The sequence below is a fragment of the Oncorhynchus nerka genome, linkage group LG14, assembly GCF_034236695.1.
Source record: "Oncorhynchus nerka isolate Pitt River linkage group LG14, Oner_Uvic_2.0, whole genome shotgun sequence".
NCBI lineage: Eukaryota > Metazoa > Chordata > Actinopteri > Salmoniformes > Salmonidae > Oncorhynchus > Oncorhynchus nerka.
In genome coordinates, this window is record NC_088409.1 from 48,471,821 (window position 1) to 48,494,473 (window position 22,653).

At 40.5% G+C, this 22,653-nt stretch overlaps 1 protein-coding gene across 1 annotated transcript; it reads left to right on the plus strand.

The window, feature by feature from the left end:
* Positions 1-7,713: 7,713 nt before the first annotated feature.
* LOC115141374 (galanin receptor type 1-like) lies at positions 7,714-16,034 on the plus strand. Its single transcript, XM_029680170.2, has 3 exons — positions 7,714-8,732; positions 8,977-9,042; positions 14,746-16,034. Exons 1-3 carry the CDS (start codon positions 8,058-8,060, stop codon positions 15,061-15,063), a joined length of 1,059 nt encoding a protein of 352 aa, XP_029536030.1. The 5' UTR covers positions 7,714-8,057; the 3' UTR covers positions 15,064-16,034.
* The last annotated feature ends 6,619 nt before the right edge of the window (positions 16,035-22,653 follow it).

Sequence of the window (22,653 nt, forward strand, 5' to 3'; positions counted from 1 at the left end):
AAATTAATACTATATTTGAATATATTTTTTTTGTTTTGTTATTCAAGTATAAATTAACAAAGTTACAATAGATTTCCATTTTCTGTTAAATACCAAAGTTACTGGAGATTCTGGTAACGTTGGTAAATTACCGGTAACTTTGTTACCCTAATTGCAATGTTACAAAACACCATACTGCAGGCTGAAGAATAGTGGCCATTATTCCATGACGTTTAAAAAGTGGCTGGGGGTTTCTGCTAAGCTATATGGAATTGTTCTAAGAAGGTCATACCAAGGATCATTTAGCTATTGGATTTAGAATTGTATGACCCCTTGCAGTATAAAAAATATATATAAAATTATTTGATGAAAATGTATTTTTGGTCTCACTGCCCATACAAATGCGTTGAATAACAGATTCACTACATGGAACAACGAGTGGCTCTCGAGTGGCACAGCCTTCTAAGGCATTGCATCTCAGTGCTAGAGGTGTCACTACAGACCCTGGTTTGATTCCAGGCTGTATCACAACAGGCCGTGACTGGGAGTTCCATAGGGCGGTGCACAATTGGCCGGCCCAGCTTTGTTAGTGTTTGGCTGGGGTAGGCTGTCATTGTAAATAAGAATTTGTTCTTAACTGACCTGCCTAGTTAAATAAAGGTAAACAAAAAAACAATAGATAGTACCAAAAACATATCAAAAGGAAGTTTGTTCTGAAGTGTCTCTCCTATATCTGAGAGATATAAGAAAGATCAGGATAGATTTTTTTTATTTTTTTTATTTTTTTTACATGTATTTAACCACACATTTTGGGCATTAAACAGTCCGAATACTGTAGACTTCTATTCATTATTTAGACTGGTACCAGGAGTCTTGCGAGGCCTGTGGGCGTCATAAAGCAAAACAACCGACATATACAGTGCCTTCGGAAAGTATTCAGACCCCTTATAAAATTGATTACATTTTTTTTTAAATCCTCAGCAATATACATACTAACCCTATAATGACAAAGCGACATTTTTTGCAAATGTATTACAAATAAAAAACTGAAATACCTTATTTACATAGGTATTCAGACCATTTGCTATGAGACTTGAAATTGAGCTCAGGTGCATCCTGTTTCCATTGATTGTCCTTGCGATGTTTCTACAACTTGATTGGAGTCCACCTGTGTTAAATTCATGATTTGGAAAAGGAAAACACCTGTCTATATAAGGTCCCACAGTTGACAGTGCATGTCAGGGAATAAACCAAGCCATGAGGCCGAAGGAATTGTCCGTAGAGCTCCGAGACAGAATTGTGTCGAGGCACAGATCTGGGGAAGGGTACCAAAACATGTCTGCAGCATTGAAGGTTCCCAAGAACACAGTGGCCTCCAACATTCTTAAATGGAAGAAATTTGGAACCACCAAGACTCTTCCTAGAGCTGCCCCCTGGCCAATCTGAGCAATCGGGGGAGGCCTTGGTCAGGGAGGTGACCAAGAACCCAATGGTCCCTCTGACGGAGCTCTAGAGTTGCTCTGTGGAGATGGGAGAACATTCCAGAAGGACAACCATCTCTGCAGTATTCCATCAATCAGGCTTTTATGGTAGTGGCCAGACGGTAGCCACTCCTCAGTAAAAGGCCCGCTTGGAGTTTGCCAAAAGACACCTAAAGACTCTCAGACTATGATAAACAAGATTCTCTGGTCTGATGAAACCAAGATTAAACTCTTTGGCCTGAATGCCAAGCGTCACATCTGGAGGAAATTTGGCACCATCCCTACGGTGAAGCATGGGTGGCAGCATCATGCTGTGGGGATGTTTTTCAGCGGCAGAGACTGGCAGACTAGTCAGAATCTAGGCAAAGATGAATGAAGCAAAGTACAGAAAGATCCTTGATGAAAACCTGCTCCAGAGCGCTCAGGAACAGACTGGGGCGAAGGTTCACCTTCCAACAGGACAACGACCTTAAGCACCCAGCAAGACAATGCAGGAGTGGCTTTAGGACAAGTCTCTGATTGTCCTTGAGTGGCCCAGCCAGAGCCCGGACTTGAACCCGACCAAACATCTCTGGAGAGACCTGAAAATAGCTGTGCAGCAACACTGCACTTCCAACCTGACAGAGCTTGAGAGAATCTGCAGAAAAGAATGGGAGAAAATCCCTAAATACAGGTGTGCCAAGCTTGTAGTGTCATACCCAAGAAGACTTAAGGCTGTAATCACTGCCAAAGGTGCTTCAACAAAGTACTGCGTAAAGGGTCTGAATACTTGTGAAAATGTGATATTTCAGTTTTTTATTTTTTAATAAATTAGCAAACATTTCTAAAACCCTGTTTTTTGCTTTGTCGTTATGCGGTATTGTGTGAACAGATATCTCTAGTTTAAAATGACAGATTTTGTGCTAATTGAATTTCTGCGCAGGCACAGACATCAACCTTAGTACAGTGTTCAGTCTGGTTTAATCATTGTTTCACTAGTAAAACAACAGTATCATCGGATCCCAGGGTAAGTAGTATCTATCATTGGATCCCAGGGTAAGCAGTATCATTGGATCCCAGGGTAAGCAGTATCATTGGATCCCAGGGTAAGCAGTATTATTGGACCCCAGGGTAACCAATCATGCCCTTTCTGCCTGTTTTGACACAGTCGCTGGTAGTATCCATGGTCAAACTTGCTCAACTTCATGCAAACAAAAAGAGCAAGAAAGCCACGCCATATTAGGTAGGTGTTGGCAATAAGTGCACACACCTGTTTTATGTTCTACATTGTTTTAAATGAGGTGCACAAAGTAAGGCCAATAACATTGTCAGCTCTGGAGAGCTCTTGAACTATAGATGGCTAAATCAACAACTAGACATCTAGAAAATATCACTTTCACTTTTAACAATAATTGTTGCTATATTTAAAAACAATTTTGGGGGGGGAAAGATCTCAAATTAATATTGCAATATTGTCCATTTTGATTATTTGTAATTTATGTCATCCTGTGACAACCCATGCACCCTTATTGTAAAATGACCAAGTCACATCAAGGTCTTGTACAAAAAATTCACAAGTATTTATTTTTCCAATTTCTCAAAAGATTATACTTGAATTCTAATCAAACCCAGAATTGAAATTGCTCATGCAAATATTTGATCAAATTGCTATTCCCACTCTGCCCCATTTTAAATCTGTTTGGTGGCTGTATCAAAGCATATAACGCAGTAGACCCACAGGACCAGGTGTTCAGAGGCAAATACAAAACAATTTCGCCATTCACTTTCAATTTCCTTGAAAGTTTGTGCTTTTCTGCCCCGTTATAGTTGTCAGATGGAATCAAATTACACAGTAAATATTAAGTAAAAAAAGCAAGGTATGGTAGAAATGGGTTGTGATAACTCATAGTCTTTCTGAGTTCCAGGTCCAGAGCTCAGTCCACAGATCTCTGGTTTTATTTTGCATGTAAGAAATTACCAACTGTTGTATGGAAATGTCACTTACTGTAGGATTCATTTGCAATAGACCATACAGCAATCCATACAATCATGGGTCGTATTCATTAGTGCACACCAATGCGAAACAAACAAAAGCGAGTGATTCAAATTGAACAAGTTGATGTACAGTAGTCCCTCTCGATGTCAGTCCGTTTTCTTTCGTTTGGTGCCCAGTGAATACGACCCTGAACAACCTCTTTATGGTTATTACAGGAATCCGTGTTTGTCTCTCATCAATAATGACCAACGCAATTATGCTGATTGGAGACTTTTGGACACAGATGATGTGTTTTCCATTCAGATAACCTAGGAGCAGGAAATATAGAGATTGCAAATAGAGATTTTCCATCTCATGTTACTCAGTTTTATTGTTATTTTCCACCCTTTTCACATGAAATGTCTCCACGTTGAAAATCAGTAAATGGCGTCCTCGTAAAACTCTGATCATTATCAAGAAGGCTTGGCTTCTCCTTTGGGAGGCAATCATCTAGAGTGTTTTGGAGGAGGGGGGGGGGGGGGGGGTTGCTGACACCACCATTAAGACGGTGAACATTCCATTTTAGGGCATCACGTTGATTTGTCCATTGTCACTGTGTTATCCATCTCAATCAGATTGTAGCATCAATATGTGTTCAGTTGGCTATTGTCATTGTCCTCACTATTACACATTTGCATATGGCTAAAACCTCAATAAGTGGGCTTTACAAGTGAGCTGCTGTTCTGTTTCCTCTATGTCTGCCACTTAGGAGTATGTGCTGATACCAGAACTGTATACTGGTAGCCTATAATGCCCAAAACGTTTCCTGCATGCTGCTAGCCAGCTAGCTTCCTTTCCTGGACAACAACAACCAGGTAATTGCCATATCATTGGAGTCGGAGGCACCTTCACATCAGAAGCAGTGATTAAGGTGCTCTGGATAGTGAGTCTCCCTCAGAACACTCAGGCAATGTCCACTGCAACAACACCGGAAGAAAATTGACAGGCCATTCTGGGGGTTTTCCACCTAGTGCTCAGAAAGCCTGTAATGGGCATTCTATCTGTAGCTAGGTGAGCCAAGGATGAAATAGCATAAAATAGAGGCACAACACAAAGCTCTGATATCTGACAAAATGACGGACCAATCACAAAGGGGACAGTCTTATTTGTATTGCGTTGCAGCAACATGGGGTGTTCACAATACAGCTTTTAGTGCTCACAGTCTAGGAAACAGTATCTGTTGGTTGTCCAAACCAAATATTTGCATATACATTCTACGTACTTATTTGATTGTAAATGTTTGCTTTTATTCTCATTGCATGTTTGCTCCTGTAAGTACAGAGAAAGCTCACATCTTAAACAGACAGCACCAATTTGACATTTTGGTGCACTAGCCTTGATGAAAACACATCATTTATTTCACACCTATTTAGGTGGCCTGTATTAAGCATTCAATTAAGTAGTTCAGTTAATCAGCTAAAAAAGTACAGTCACAGCTGCTTTAGATAACCCTATCTCTTCAATCCCCATCTAGTGGAAGTAAAATTCCATATTAACCACGTAGTCTATTTTTCTACAGCCAATAATCTCAGTTATTTGTTTGCCAATATGAAAGATTCTTAAATGGTTGATGCCGATAAGTTGAATACTGTAAATGGATGTTGTTGTATTCATCAATCTGTTCTAAGTACATTGAAGAATATTCTTAAATGTATTGTGTTTGTAGGCATTTTGGTGCGTGTGTTATTGATGCTGTGAACAACATCTGGAGTCATAAACAACACCTGGAGTCATAAAGGCTTCACATAAACCATACTCTCATTTAGAATTAGAATTAGAATCGATTTACTTGGGAAATAATCTTTATGATTGCTCTCATTTGTTTGGTGTCAATCTGTTCACATCATTCCATTTGAATCTCAATCACATTAAGCCCTGTGAATAAAACCTGCATGTTATTGATCATTTCTTATGAAAATACTAGGGCTGTCTAAAGTACTTTTTCCTTATGTTCATTGAATGAAAGAGTGCAGTAAACAATGACATTCAGCTAAATGAAGAATAAGCTATAGTTTATAAATCTACTCTCCCTTGTCCAGAAGTATCGGACAACGCAATAAAGTGGTCCAGGTGCCTGTATTTGTGTAACCATGTCAGACACAATGCCTTCGTTGTCTGTGAAGCAAAAGGTCTTGAAGTTCTGACTCAAGTGGCAGGTTTACTTCTTTCTGCCTTTGTTGTTGATGACTCTTTGCTGATGTGGGTTACCACAGCTGCCATGATTGGGATGATATGGGTGCTGTGTGGAAATGTGTGTTTGGGTATGCACTGATCGTTTGGTCGCTAGCTGGACTGAGAAAAGCCACTCGACCCTGACCCAGGACAATGAGGGAAATACACTCTACCTTGCATCGTGGCTCTGTTGCCATAGCTTCTAGGGCAGCGCTCGCTGAACTTCTAGGTCCATTCTACTTCATCTCCCAGTTTAGGCCAGCGCCGTTGCACTAACACAGGTATAGGAAAAGGAACCTTCAGAATGCCTGGATGTGCTGAGAAGGGATGGTGGTCAGTTCCATCTCAATTCCAGTTATAGCATGGTTATTGTTGTTCTTTGATATCCTCATGTATACTGGTAAATCATACCCCAGAGCTATATGACACCACAACAATAGGCTACAGCAGGGTTTTTGTGTCACACTGTCTAATCTTAATCAACAGCCACAATCTTGAACAATAGGTCATAACTCACAGAGTACTATAGAGTCCCATACGCTATCAAGGAACTGTACAAGTCCCACATATAGTGTGTTTGTTTGCATGCATGTGTGTGTTTGTGTGCGTGTGTGCATGTGTGTCCGTGCATGTATGTGTGTGTGTGTCCATGCATGTATGTATGTGTGTGTGTGTGTGTGTGTCCGTGCGTGTATGTGTGTGTCCATGCATGTATGTGTGTGTGCGCGCGCGTGTGTGTGTGTGTGTGTGTCCATGCATGTGTGTGTGTGTGTGTGTGTGTGTGTGTGTGTGTGTTTTAAGCATGATCCACCAGTCATAAATCTCATCTGTGCTGTTTAGTCCTGCACATATGTGAGAATGAAGGGAGTTCCCAACTGAAAAATGACATTAACCAGAGGGCTGTAACATCAATTAGTAAATTATATGGGCGAATGGAAGCAAATTGAAGGATATCAGAGACAACTGAAATGATTTGTTCTAGAGAGCACACTTTTCTTTGTCCTGATGCTGTTTAGCAGAGGAGGAATGGCACCAAGATTTGGCCATCCAGTGGGGAGAACATTGGGGGATATACTAATGGGCTATTATGGATTCTGTATCTTTTTCTGTAAATGCCTCTATCTCATAAAGTAGCCTGTCCCTAAATACAAGCTCTAGGCCTACTGCCAGAACAAGAGCCAGGCACAACCATTTGCCATTATCAGATAGGAGCTAATGCTTGTTGTTTTTAAAAAATAATACTTTGGGATTAGATAATGTTTGTCAGGCCTGGCCCACTAAACCTAAGCACAAATCCAGCACCTTGTTTCATAAGCCAACAGCCCATTTCATAGAAATGATGAATGCCAACTACACTGAGTGTACACAACATTATCAAGAGAACAATTAATGCTGAACAATTAATCAAATAGCCACCGGGACTATTTGCATTGAGCCATGGATTGAGACTTGGATTGTGTATGTGTGCTATTCAGAGGGTGAATGGGCAAGACAAAATATTTAAGTGCCTTTGAAGGGGGTATAGTAGTAGGTGCCAGGCTCACCGGTTTGAGTGTGTCAAGAACTGCAACGTTGCTGGGGTTTTCACGTTCAAAATTTTCCCATGTGTATCAAGTATGGTTCACCACCCGAGGGACATGCAGCCAACTGTGGGAATCTTTGGAGTCAACATCGGCCAGCATCCCTGTGAAATGCTTTTGACACCTTGAAGAGTCCATGCCCCGACAAATTTAGGATGTTCTTAGGCCAAAAGGGGGTGCAACTCAATATTTGGACGGTGTTCCGAATATTTTGTACACTCAGTGTATATTAGACTGCTGTTAACAATTGCAATCACCCCACATGTTAGCCTAGAAGAGAATGATGTCATTCGATGTCTTATACATCGCATTGTGCATAATTATGGCCACGAGAACGTGGACAGGCCTAATTTAATTTTGGAGTGCTTTTTAGTACATCTTGGGCGGTGGTACTGAAAGCTGACGTGAGACGCGCAGCCCAGCCCCTTCTATAATATGTAGGGGGAAATAGGGCGAGGAGGGATTTGAGCGAAGCCATCCAGCGACTGAGGACGCATCAGGTGGAGACAACAACTGCATTACGCACCAAGAATATATAGAACAGTACACTCTGGGCAGCTAACTTCAAACATATTGACAAAATGTCTCATAAAAAGTATCTTCACTTACATTGTATCGAAAAACAATGAGGAACATTGCAACCAATTGAGATACAATATTGTGTGATGGCTGCATTCAAGAGACTCAAGAGACATTGAAACAAATAATGCTTTAATTATCTGAATAGGCAAAAACGCCTGCCAGCTAGTGTCAAACGCCCCTGGAAGACACAATAAGGCATTTGTGCCCCCTTCACTTACATTTGAAAATATTTCAGCACTAGAAAAAGTGATGAACTCGTCAGGTTTGGACAACCTAACCGAATTTGCACCATGGTATGTCAACAGAACGGATATCGAGGAGGAAAATCCGAAACTTTTGTTCGGGATTGGCATGGACAACTTCATTACGCTTTTGGTTTTCGGACTCATCTTTACACTTGGAGTGTTGGGAAACTCCATGGTTATCACGGTGCTGGCCCATAGTAAACCCGGAAAACCACGGAGCACCACCAACATATTCATCCTCAACCTTAGCATCGCCGACCTGTCCTACCTGCTTTTCTGCATCCCCTTTCAGTCAACTATTTACATGATGCCGACATGGGTTCTAGGTGCCTTCATCTGCAAGTTTATTCATTATTTCTTCACCGTTTCTATGCTGGTCAGTATTTTCACCTTGTCCGCAATGTCGGTGGACCGCTACATTGCCATTGTTCACTCCAGAAAGTCGTCCTCCATCCGCGTGTCAAAGCACGCTTTGATCGGAGTGGTGGTCATTTGGATACTCTCTTTGGCCATGGCAGCGCCAGTCGCGGTCATACACAACATATACCAGAGAGACGAGAATCACACCTATTGCTGGGAAGTGTGGCCGGATCAAAACCAAAAGAAAGTCTATGTTGTTTGCACGTTTGTTTTTGGTTATGTATTGCCCCTGTTGCTGATTTCGTTCTGCTACGCAAAGGTAAGCAAGCAATCCTGATTTATTTATTATTGATAGATAATTGTATTCGCAATGAGTTATGAATGCCTTTACATATGTCCATTTCTGAGTTTGGGTAATCTAAAATGGGGATAACTAAAACATAAATTAGATAGCTTTTGAAAAGAAATTATTTCAGTATAATGTTATCAAATTATTTTTTTTAGAGTATAGGCTTTAAAGAATCGTTTGGTATGTCATCACACAATTCTTTATGCATTTTCAGGTTTTAAATCACCTGCACAAAAAACTCAGAAACATGTCCAAAAAGTCAGAGGCGTCGAAAAAAAAGGTATGTAAAAACCATTCATCACGTTTACATAAATACCGTTGATGGTGTTCATTCGTTGTTGTATGGCGTACAGCCCCAGACATGCAGTATGTTGGAGTATTACAGTCTCCCACACCAGTTGTCCAGGCGCAGTCTAGGATTTAAAGCTACAGTCTGGGATTGAGGAAGCTGTGCATGGTCATTTCAATTCTTAATATTTACTTAATGATTCTTGAAGAATATAACTTATCTCACGAGCTTAGCACTATGACCCACTATGGCTTTATCACAACCCAAAATATAAGGTTTTATTACGTGTTTACAAACACAAAGAACGTAAAGAAACATTGTATAGCTTGAAAATATGGTTTCAACTATATCAAGGAGTTGAACTATCTTGGCCTGTCAGTCCTTGCATTTTAAAGAGCGTTCTATGATTTCGAGAGGAGTTACGCCTCATTGCAGCTCAGCTATATGGCAAACAAGTGACGGAGACCCTGTTTTGTTGTTAAAAAAAAAACATTTTTACTTGAATACTTTTTCTATACATCTTGTCTAGAACTCTAGGAGTCTAAAAACACTGTTTGGATAAGACGTTTTCAAAGATATAATCATATCATGCAATGTTCAATGTGCAATGTCCAATCCCTCTTACTTTCCAATGCACTTTATGATGATGTGTATAATGATGATGATTATCAATTTGGTTCAAGTCGTTACACAATCTCAATCTGTCATTTGAGAAAGCCCGTGTTTAGTAATGTGCCATTTTCAGAGACATTGTGTATAGAAGCATAGAGCCAAACGTGTCATGCCCAATATCCGTTTTGTCCTGTTTTAAAACATTAAATATAAATGGTTGTTGTTTCTCTGTAATACCACTAGCCACCTAGAAATGTTATGAAGCTGGCTTTAGCCGGCACAGATAAGTTCATTATCTCCCAAACTCATAACGAGCTACCAAGAAGCCATTTCATGCTATCAATCAAGTTAGAGTAGCTTTCTTGTCTATCTTAGCTGACATGTTTTCTGGCAAGATTGGTAGACTTTAGAAAAACAAGCAATAACGACATGCACTGAACAAAACTCGCACACCTTTCAATCTTTTACCCAGATTTTAGCAGAGATGCGGAGAAGCATATATTAGTTTCTTTAAAAGAAGAACCACAGACAGCTCAAGAGGTATGCTTAGATATGCAGCCAAATATACATATTATTGACATAGAATGAATCATAATGATTATGGCTCTAGATGGTAGGAAAAGGCTGTTTTAGGTGTTTGAAAAGGGCAAACATCTCCAACCTCCGTCCCCTCCAGACCACCCCCTAGCCATCCTCAAGGACTTTGTGCCAGCTCAGATTTTTTGGGGTCCATGATTCACCTGCATAGAGCGGCAACGTATACCATGGAAGAACCAACATCCCATTGCCAGTTTTGTAGGCAAACATAGAAGTCTAGCGAATAAAAATAACCGATCAACTTAGTCAGTATTGTAAGTTGAATATACGGCACTTGGTATCGGCGGTACATTCCATTTACAATGTCCCTGAAGCGTCTGTCAATTACCACACTTGAGTGAAGCAAGCAGGGTGGGAAAGTGCAATCAAACTGGACTTTCAGCCATTACTCTTCTTAATGGCCATTTGCCTGTCTAAACCAACCCGCTGCTGCTGCTCGCCTGGCGCTGACCGTCTGTCAGAACTGTATCACACACCAAAATATGGGCCTCAGAGATCTATATTTGTTCTAGCCAATATGCTCCAAATAAACGGTTCAGTAGTGTCCTCAGATTTTTTAATACATTGGCTCATTAGTGTTGGCCATTACAATATGCCCAGACATGGGTCCATATGGCTTACACATAACTAAACAATAACATATTAATGAGTGTTTACAAAAAATGTATTCTCATTTTGTCACATCGAGACAGTTTCAATGTCATTCAATAAGTATAAACTCTGATTACTGAAATATTTGTCTACGGGAATAGCTTCACTATAATCAGGTTCCATCCAACCTTTTCATGCGAGTAAAGTTAATAAATAATAAATGACACAACAGGCCTGATGGAAATGGCTAATTTGTCGGTAAACTTTCCAAATGTCAACACAACTAAATACTTCAGACAAGGTGGGATCTTTTTGTGTCAGTAAAATCAATTATGCGAGATATGCTTTTAATAATAACCATCATATCACCTAATCGCGTGACTCCATTACATGTTGTGTGGTCCTCTCACTACGACTCAGGAAATAATTCAGTTTATTAGGCTACAAATGAAATAAATTATGATGAACTTCACCGGGTGGTGAAAGTGCAAGGTGATGAACTTGATGCTCATTTCCAATAAATATCGAGGGTCTTATTCTGGTGACATGATGACCGATGCTTGGCTGCTATTTGACAAATAAAAACAATCTCGCTATTTTGTCCATAATAATCTCATCATATAGGCTATACCCGCATTGTATCTGCAAGCTGTTGGCTAAGGGCGCACGTGCCAATACCAGAGGGTTCGCTATATAACGCAATTTATTTTGTGACAAAACCATCAGTAGAGTTGAAAATGTGATGGAAACCCATTTAACGTATATCTTTTTTTATCTGATACATGGGAATTTAACCACAAAAGTGATTTTTATGTGCACTACGTCATCACGCACAGCCACAAGAAGCCAATTTGATTGGAACACATCTCTGGTGGGAAAATGCACATATTGTTTTTATGCAGATTTTTAGAGTATACTCGTGAAAATATGTCGCAAATTGGATGGAAACCTAGCTGATGAGATACTGCTGCCTGGTTCAAATCGATGCACATGTTTGAGTCGTCAATCATCTCACCCAACCAGCCTCATTTTGTTTACAGTTAAAGCTATCACTGTGGATACAATTAAATGCATCAAATGAGTAAAGTAAACTGAGGCTGTGTCCATAGGCAGATCAAGAGACAAGGTGTTCAATTAAAGGTATAATCAATTGTGTGTTTGTGTGTCTGTGTGTACAAAACATTAAGAACACCTTCCTAATATTGAGTTCATCCTCCCACCTTTGCCCTCAGAACAGCCAATGCTTCCCACAGTTGTGTCAAGTTGGCTGGATGTCCTTTGGGTTGTGGACCATTCTTGATGCACACGGGAAACTGTTGAGTGTGAAAAACCCAGCAGCGGTGCAGTTCTTGACACAAACCGGTGGGCCTGGCACCTACTACCATACCCTGTTTAAAGGCACTTAAAAACATTTGTCTTGCCTATTCACGCTCTGAATGGCACACATACACAATCCATGTCTCAATTGTCTCAAGGCTTAAACATCCTTCTTCAACCTGTCTCCTCCCCTTCATCTACACCGATTGAAGTGGATTTAACAAGGGATCATAGCTTTCAACTGGTTTCACCTGGTCAGTCTATGTCATGGAAAGAGCAGGTGTTCATAATGTTTTGTACGCTCAGTGTATGTATGTATGCATGTGTGTGTGTGTGCATGTGCATGTGTGAGGAGTAGGAGGAGGCTGGCCTCTATCTCCTGCCATCAGTTCAGCAACTCCTCCAATGCTGTGAACGACGCGGCTGGGAGGAGCAGCTGGGGAAACAATGCTACTATCGCCATTGTTATAAAACGTCTCCACTTATCAGCCCTAGGTACACACAGAAGGAGGACAGGGTGTTTATAGACTGCCGTGTGTGGCATCCAAGTGAGCACGACAGAAATACGTATTTTCAACATCTTGTGCTCATAGGGATCTCTCAAAAGCTCCTGTAAATCCCCTGTGACAAGCGTATTGAGTAAATGTTGTACTTTCAATCCACTCCTGAAAAATAATCTTGACAATGTGTTTGGATTATTATAAAGGGAATCGTGACACGAGGCCAGATGATCCTGGATTTTTGTATCATGCCCTTGGTTATAAATGTGATGTGTCATATGAATTCCAGTACTTTCTGACACTTCATAATAAACATACTCAAAGAAATTAAATGTCAACAGACGGTTGTTAGCGATTGCAGTCTTAAAAAAACATCTTTAGGCTGTTCTGCAAAAAAAACGTGTTCCCTGGAGTAGGAAACGGGTTTGTTTTTGATTGGCATGCCGCTATGTTTTAATGAATTCCCTACGTAGGAGGTGTGAGGTACAGTTCATTAGCAGATTTAACAGTTTTACCATTCATTTAGGCATTTAAACAGCACACAGGAATTGTTATGGATGCCAATGCTGGACTGGTTCTTCCAAAAACCTGGAGCTAAAGCCCTTCAATGTGAGGATGGCAGAGGGGAAGTCACAATGTTCTACCTCCACTGTTTCACTTCATTGATTTTGTCTTTTGGAGGATTTTTAGCCCCTCTGACTGTGTGTGTGTGTGTGTGTGTGTGTGTGTGTGGGCGTGTTTGTGTGTGTGGGCGTGTTTGTGTGTGTGTGTGGGTGTGTTTGTGTGTGTGTGTGTGTGTGTGTGGGCGTGTTCGTGTGTGTGTGTGTGTGTGGGCGTGTTCGTGTGTGTGTGCGTGGGCATGTGTGTGTGCTGTACTATACATACAAATTCAGATTCCTCTTATATACCACATACAGTAGCTGAAGAGAGTGATTTATATATTTATATTTCCATATATGAGCCCAAGAACTATTTACAGATTCACAAGTTGTCACCGTCAAATTAGCTCCTTCTTCAAGAGAAACACCACATAGACTCAAACACCTCCAAGGTTATTTCTGTTTTCAATTTGGGATTTGACTGTTCAATGAGTATTTGAACACGACACATACCAATTTGACAGCGCTGAATGATTGGGAGTTCAGTGTACAGTCAGTTCTGTTAGTCTTCAAAGGAGACCTGGGAACAGGTGAAAGGGAGATTTTTTATGTGGCTGTGCCTTTTGCAACAATGTGGTTGATGTTGATTTTGGGCTGGTTGTAGTGCTAAATGGTAGGCGTTTGAGCTGGACTTATGTACATTTTCATGATGCCACCAAGCTTACTGAAAACCTCAGTTCATCAATTCATGACTTAGTTACATCTACCCCTCTGTGTCTGTATGTCTGATCTCTCTGTCGTTCTGTCTTTATACCACAGGTCTGTTTTTAATGGTCTGCGTTCCTATCGGTCTTTGACCATATATCTTTTTCCCTGCCATCCCTCCCTCCTTTTTTCTCAGCATCATTTCCCAGTTTCCTGTAAAGCTCCATGGGATACCCTGTTAGTGGGGCTCGGGGACTACTGTGGCAGGCAGACACTCGAGCCTCCCTTTTACCCAAATAAGCAGCGGAAAGCAAGCAGAGACATTTGTAAACATCTCCAGCCCAGCCCCAATGCCTTTTTAGTATGTTCCCACTCTTTAGTATATCTCCCATGTTGTGTGCTAATTATTTAACACAACGGTAAATCAATCTGCAAGCCAGGAATGCAGGGGAAAGGCAGAGCAGGCCAGCAAGCATGAAATTGTCATTTCAGCTGACAGGTGCCACCGTTAACTCTGCTAGTTTTGGCAAAAGACATGAGAACATCCCAGAATGGACTGAAAGATAATCTCATAAAGAGACAAGGTTATACATGTCACATGCTTAGTGGACGCACACCGTTATAGCAAATAGACAATGTACTGACATTAAAAGATGCATTTAGATTTATTTGTATTTTTATGAAAGATCAAACTGTAGTGGAAAAATGCCACCCTTCATATTTGGAGACCTCTTACCCTGTGCCCCCCCCACTCCCCTCTCTCTCCCCACTAGACTGCCCAGACGGTTCTTGTAGTGGTGGTGGTGTTCTGCCTGTCATGGCTCCCTCACCATGTGGTCCACCTGTGGGTGGAGTTTGGCAACTTCCCCTTGACCCAGTGGTCCTTCTTGTTCCGGGTGGCGGCCCACTGCCTGGCCTATAGCAACTCCTCCGTCAACCCTGTCATCTATGCCTTCCTCTCAGAGAACTTCAGAAAGGCCTACAAGCAGGTGTTTAGGTGTCAGATTACCAACTCCCCTCTCAACGAACTCAAGGAGTTCCGCAGCAAGGTGGACAACACACCACCCTCCACCAACTGCACCAACGTCTGATTGGAGGACACCGAGTGCCAGCTCAACTACGGCCATGATGATTGGTTGTTTTCAAGGGGCCTTCTGAGACATATAATGCTATGAGATTCCATGTTTCGATTCAGAGATTGTATGAAGACAATATGAAGAAAACTGGATATGCACTCAAGGTCCACATAGGTCCACATCAGCGCTGTTCCGTCATCAGAATAACGCTACGCCAGACGATGTGCCATACTGGACATACGATCATATGTGTAGTGAGCATCTCTCTTCCTTTCTCTTTCTCTCTTGCTCCCTCTCTCTCCCTCTATCTTGCTTTCTCTCTCGTTCTCTCTGTCATTATCACAGGAAGATTGCTGAGTCTGACTCTCAGGAATGGAAAGAATGTGGACTTTGATATTTCACTGACCCTCTTCTTATAAATCAAAACTGTGAATGTTTGGTCATTTGCCTTCTTATATGTGCAGATATTTTGTGCATGTGCATATTGTTGGTCCTTCTTAACGCTGTATTTAGGCTGTCTTAAGTAGCTATTGAAATTAGCGTCTATAATATAGCTTCACTCTACACATTAAAGCCGGAGGTTACTGCTGTATATTGTAAATAGTATCCTATCATGGAGTAGTTTTAAATTGTTAAAAAAAATATTAGCTATTGCTCTATTAGATATTGCTCAGAATATAAAACGTGCACACAGTGTAATTTTCTCTTTAAAGTTGAATATTTTTTGAAGAGAAAGCATTTTGTTGTTTGATTGTAATGGCCAATTCTCTTGTTGCGAGTTGCCAATGTGTATACAAGGGAAATGTTGTCCGTATAACTTAAACCTGTCTTGCCATCTGTAACAGAGAGTTTTCAATGGAGAAAAAAACACGTTGGGACTTTTAATAATACTATTGTATAAACTATTTAAAAATACTATAATGTGTAGTCAATATAAGCCTACTTTATCTTGTTTATTAAATTGGTGTATGATATGGAAAGCTTAAGTCCATGTTTTCTGGCGTATTGTTTTGTGATGACTTTGGCTTGTACATTACAACTTGTACAGGTACAGTATGTGGTTTTATCTTAGTGCTGGATCACTGAGCAACCTTGCTTCAAAGGCATTGTGCGGGATCTCGTTACCCTTTGACTTCCATTTCCCCTCATCATTACAGAGTAAACTAAAGAAAAATCTTCAAAGATCAGAGACTGCCAAGATTTTGTTTGTCACTTACAATCAGAAGTAAACAGAAAAAAACATAACTATTCTCACAAAAATATATCCTGCCCCTTTTCACAGCTAATACCACATCCATGTTTGATAGTTTAGTATATGTGAGAGAGATTTGAAAAAGTCACTTCTCATTTTATGTGTTGAAAGCTAGCTAATACTCTTTAAATATTTAAATATTTTGTTTGGTTAACATAATCCAATCAGGGATTGTCTACTCTATCAATCAATCAATCAATCAAATGTATTTATAAAAGCCCTTTTTACATCACCCGATGTCACAAAGTACTATACAGAAACCCAGCCTTAACCCCAAACAGCAAGCAATGCAGATATAGAAGCACGGTGGTTAGGAACTATTCGCTAGAAAGACAGGAACCTAGGAAGAAACCTAGAGAGGAATCAGGCTCTGAGGGTTGGCCAGTCCTCTTCTGGCTGTGCCAGGTGGAGGTTATAGATGACCAGCAGTGTCAAATAATAATAATCACAGTAGATAGAGAACAAGAATGAATACAGTAAAAAACTAAAAACATGGGAGAGACAGCACTTTGGTTATTTCTATCCATGGTACAAGGACAAAACTATCTAATACAGATTTGTATATATTTCAGTACTGCCATGGGAAACTCACTTTGTGTTCATTGTACGGTGTGTGGCTTTCTCCATAGCGAGGCACTGTTGCACACTCTTACTTAGCATAAACAAATATCAGTAATGAACATCTAGAATGGGTTAGGTTTAGGCATGCTAATAAGTGGTTAGTGTAAGTGGTAGGCAGGGTAAGGTTAAGTTTAGGTATGCTACTGTAGCAAGTGGTTAAGGTAAGTGTTTTCGGGTTGGGGTAAGGTTAGAAAACAAGAACATGCATGGAGTGGATACTTCTGCTACTCACAGATTGCAAATCCTGCAATTTACATTCACCACAACCAACCAAAACCAACCAACCAACCACCTTGCAAAGCAATGTGACTCTTGTCACATTTTCACTCACCACCACATAAGGACGTCCGCAAATGTACAATTACACTCAAACTCAGCTACCCATAGAATCGTTGGAACTACTAATGATTTGGAACGACTAATTATTTCATTTTGTATTTACGGATTAATGCAACCCAGAGACTACCAAGTGATAATCATGTTAAATTATTCATTTTAATCCCTCATTATCAGTGTGTTTAATATTAATGAAGACTCTCTTGATGAATTAAGACTCTTGATGATTCTTTCAATTCCCCACAATTAGTTTCTGCTCCAGAACACAGTGAATCAAATGTTTATTTTCTGAAATGGAAGAAACTTTCTACACGTGTAACTCTGTAAAATATCTATCCGTATTTGAATTTCTAAAATGTTTGGGCAAATGTGAAAGGCTTTTTTCTTGTGCCATATTATGCTGGAAAAAAATCGACACTTTTATAATTTGCCAATCACATTAAACTGTTGATCATGTTGTGACAAGCAATATGTTTCCTCATGAAAAGACTCACTGATTTACTTTGTTGTATTTTTGTCTACTATGAACATACAATATACAGTATTGTGATGAAAGTAGATGTTTTGGAATTTCACCATCTGTATTTCACTTTTATTCCCTCAATCAAGTCTTCATTTCCATTGAGGTAATAGGTAACAACCAGCTGGCCCATGAGAGAAGAATCAATTTCCTGAATGTGGCATTTGGCTGATGTGCTGAATTGGACTGTTTAGCCCAGGCAATGGACCACTGGCATCCCTCAGAATAGATTGGTTTGCAAAGCATGAATACAGAATGTGCTTATCTTTTTTGCACTAGAAAGCAACCAATCATCAGCCACATCATCCAGCGCCACCCAGTTTTGCAGGAATAAATGTCTCACACCAGAAAGCGTGAAAAATGTCACACTTGGAGCACAAAACATACATAAAACATTAAACATGAAAACAATCTAATCCTGGAAGCATAGCCCTCCAAGAATGTGGAGATGAAGTTGATACCAGAACCACTTTTTCTTGCAAACTTTTTGTGGTGAATTTTGTTGGTAGCATGCTCCCTTTCAGGACAATAAACACCACTAGCTCCCATCCAAATATACACTTTATCCTTACTCATAATCTTCTTGGCAAGCTATTTTACTACATCTTACTTTTAAGGGTCACCATGAGTCATCATGCATGGGTCGCCATGCTCAGCAATAAGAATAATAAATAATGCTGTCCCCTACAGATGTAGGATCTTAATTTGACCAGTATTGTCACAGCATAATCCTGCAGCAATTGGATTTGAACTTTTAGTCCATAATGTTGCTTGAATAGTTGTTAGGCTATTAGCCGGCCAAAATTAGGCTACATGAAAAGTGCAATACTGCTAAAATAACCGTGTGCTAGTGCAGGTTTTCAGTGAATTTATGCAAATCACAAAACTAATTTCCTGCGGCTCAGGAAAATTCTCTGCTACAAAATAAGATCCTACATCTGTCCCAAATTTATTAGGCAATAAATGAAACTCTTTAATCATGCAGAGAACATCCATGGTTCTAGCATAAAGTACTGTATCAAGGTCGCTCTTTTTCTCAAAAGCACAAACACACTCCAACCACATCTTGTACAATTGATTTTGGAGGACTGAGATATATGTATTTAAATCTGAAGAGGATGAAAGTAAGGGCTATTATTGACTATTGTTGAGGGCTGTACCATTCAAACCTGGTTTCATCCTGGGTATGCTTTTGGGATACGTTTTTTGGTACGGTAATGTTCTTTCTACCCACGTTGAGGTACAAATATTAATGTGTAGTTAAAGTATATTTTGCACATTTTGTGCTTTCGTGGATGGGCTGGTATTTTGTGAGTTGATAAGATATCTGCTCTTTGAATTCTAGTTTATCGACCCAGCAGGTAGATAACAGCTGACTAAACAAGCAATCTGCTCCCTCCCTTGCATGTAACATATGCTAGCTGTATGTGAGGGCTTTTATCTCACCCACCCACTTATGTTTCCACACAGCTTTGACTATTTACTTATGATTATACAGCATCTGTACTGTCCTGGAGGGCAAATTACCTGCCCTCCAGGACACCTACAGCCCCCGATGTCACAGGAAGGCCAAAAAGATAATCAAGGACAACAACCACCCAAGCCACTGCCTGTTCACCCCTCTATCATCCAGAAGGCGAGGTCAGTACATGTGCATCAAAGCTGGGACCGAGAGACTGAAAACCAGCTTCTATCTCAAGGCCATCAGACTGACATAGAGTGGCTGCTGCCAACACACAGACTCAAATCTCTGGCCACTTTAAGAAATGTAATAAATTGATTTAATAAAAGGTATCACTAATTACTTTAAATATTGCCACTTTAATAATGTCTACATATCCTACAGTACTTATCTCATATGTACAGTATATACTGTATTCTATACCATCTTGCCTATGCCACACGGCCATCGCTCATCCATATACATGTATTTATATGTGCATATTCTTATTCATCCCTTTACATTTGTGTGTAAGGTAGTCGTTGTGAATTTCTTAGATTACTTGTTAGATATTACTACACTGTCTTAGCTAGAAGCACAAGCATTTCGCTATCCTCGCATTAACATCTGCTAACCATGTGAATGTGACTAATACAATTTGATTTGAACACGGCACTGTTTGGTTGAAGACTGCTGCCACTGTTTTGCCAGCACAATTATGACTCATATTTGACTATACACCGGGTAGGGGAGGGTTTGTACACACCATGTTATGAGACTGTAAACATTTTAGAGATGCTGCCCTCCAAAGCTAATTAATATGAATAACATCATTAATCTGTCTCCTGTGGAATAAAAGATATTAGCTAAGGGATACTCTGAACAGGCAATAAATATACTTACCGATGAGAGCTTTCTCCTAAGGATAATGGATAATAAGGATTATCTCTGGAAAGTCTGAAATATGTTTGGTCTATATTTACAATACTGGCAAAAAAGGGTGAGCTGCAGGGTGTATTTTTGTACAAACTCAGTTTAGACCAGGTTTGGGCAATAGTAATGAATAAAAGTGTATGTTTTTGGTGTATAAAAAGTAATGAGCAGTAGGGTGGTATTATCAGACACTGCATTCCAACTAAGAATATTTGGAGTCAAACGAGGACAGGGCTGTTTTGTTTTGTGTCCTGTTACAAAAAAACAGTGAATCGCATAAGCCGCACACACACACACACACACACACACAAATCAGAGCATTATAATGGGCAGAGACACAGGTACAAGCCCCACATTAGAGCTGAGATAACAGCACAAGTTACTGTATTTTATCATACAAGTTTGTAATGATGTCAGAGGACCTTGTTGCAAAGGAAGATGGATTTGAAAATGAGGAATCCAGCACAATGAAGACTATGAATATTGGGGGTGGTGTTGGTGCTCAACTCTCTCTACATCTTCAGAGGTGGAAGAGGCCCTCCAGAGCTATGTGTCTGGGGCTGCTGCATGTTCTCCTAATGGTTGGGATCATAGGACTGACTGTTCAATAAAATGGACTCCTTGGCCAGTACTATCATGCAGGGAAACACCAACAGGCCAGATTCAACACCCTCACGAATGAGAGAGACCAGTTACAGGAAAGGTGAACAAACTGGACTTGCAGCTCAATGGAAAGAGGACGTTTGGAGAATCCATCTATTATCTCTCCACTGAGAAGAAATCCTGGCAAGAGAGAAGACAAGACTGTCAGAAGAGAGAGTTAGACCTGGTGACCATAACAGCGAAGCGGAACAGGAATTTATATATGGATTCAAAGCATTTCTGAAAGTCTGGATTGGCCTGCATCACATCAAAATTAGACGAAGACTGAGAGTAGGTTGATGGTACATCAGCTACAACTACATATTGGATGAAGAATGAACCCAGTAACTATGGCGTTGAGGACTGCGGTATGTTCGGTGATATGGAGTTGAATTTGGATATCCATGTAAGAATATATATACAGTATATTTGTACATTTCAGTCACTTTAATAATTTCTCTTAGTCATTATATTCATTATGCAACATTTGTACAAACTTAGTTGAGATCAGGTTGTGGGCAATGGTAATTAGTCAAATGGACTAAAACCTGTCTTGCATATGTTTTGAAAAACATGGCACATAACACCATAAATATATATACACACTGCACTCAGGAAGTATGCAGACGACTTGACTTTTTCAACGTTTTGTTATGTTACAGTCTTATTCAGAAATTGATTAAAGTAATTTTTTCCTCATCAATCTACACCTAACACATGGGGTGTTAGTGACAAAGCGAAAACAGGTTTTGCAAAAAACAGAAATACCTTACTTAAATAAGTATTCAGACCCATTGGTATGAGACTCGGAATTGATCTCAGGTGAATCCTGTTTACATTGAACATCCTTGAGATGTTTCTACAACTTCATTGGCTGCATGTGGTCAATTCAATTGATTGGACATGATTTGGAAAGGCACACACCTGTATAAGGTCCCACAGTTGACAGTGCATGTCAGAGTAAAAACCAAGACATGAGGTCAAAGGACTTGTCCATAGAGCTCCGAGACAGGATTGTGTCGAGGCACAGATCTAGGGAAGGGTACCAAAACATGTCTGCAGCATTGAAGCTTCCCAAGAACACAGTGGCCTCCATCATTCTTAAATGGAAGAAGTTTGGAACCACCAAGACTCTTCCTAGAGCTGGCTGCTCAGTCAAACTGAGCAAGCGGGTGAGAAAGGCCTTGGTCAGGGAGGTGACCAAGAACCCGATTGTCACTCTGACAGAGTTCTAGACTTCCTCTGTGGAGATGGAAGTTTATTCCAGAAGGACAACCATCTCTGCAGCACTCCACCAGTCAGGCCTTTATGGTAGAGTGGAAAAACGGAAGCCACTCCTCAGTAAAAGGCATATGACAGCCCACTTGGAGTTTGCCAAAAGGCACCTAAAGACTTTCAAATCATGAGAAACAAGATTATCAGGTCTGATGAAACCAACATTGAACTATTTGGCCTGAATGCCAAACGTCACGTCTGGAGGAAACCTGGCACCGTCCCTACGGTAAAGCATGGTGGTGGTAGCATCATGCTGTGACAATGTTTTTCAGCGGCAGGGACTGGGAGATTAGTCAGGACCGAAGGAAAGATGAACTGAACAAACAGCCTTAAGCACACAGCCAAGACAACACAGAGTGGCTTCAGGACAAGTCTCTGAATGTCCTTGGGTGGCCCAGCCAGAGCCCGGACTTGAACCTGATCGAACATCTCTGGAGAGACCTGAAAATAGCTGTGCAGCAATGCTCCCCATCCAACCTGACAGAGCTTGAGAGGATCTGCAGAGAAGAATGGCAGAAACTCCCCAAATACAGGTGTGCCAAGCTTGTAGCGTCATACTCAAGAAGACTCGATGCTGTAATCGCT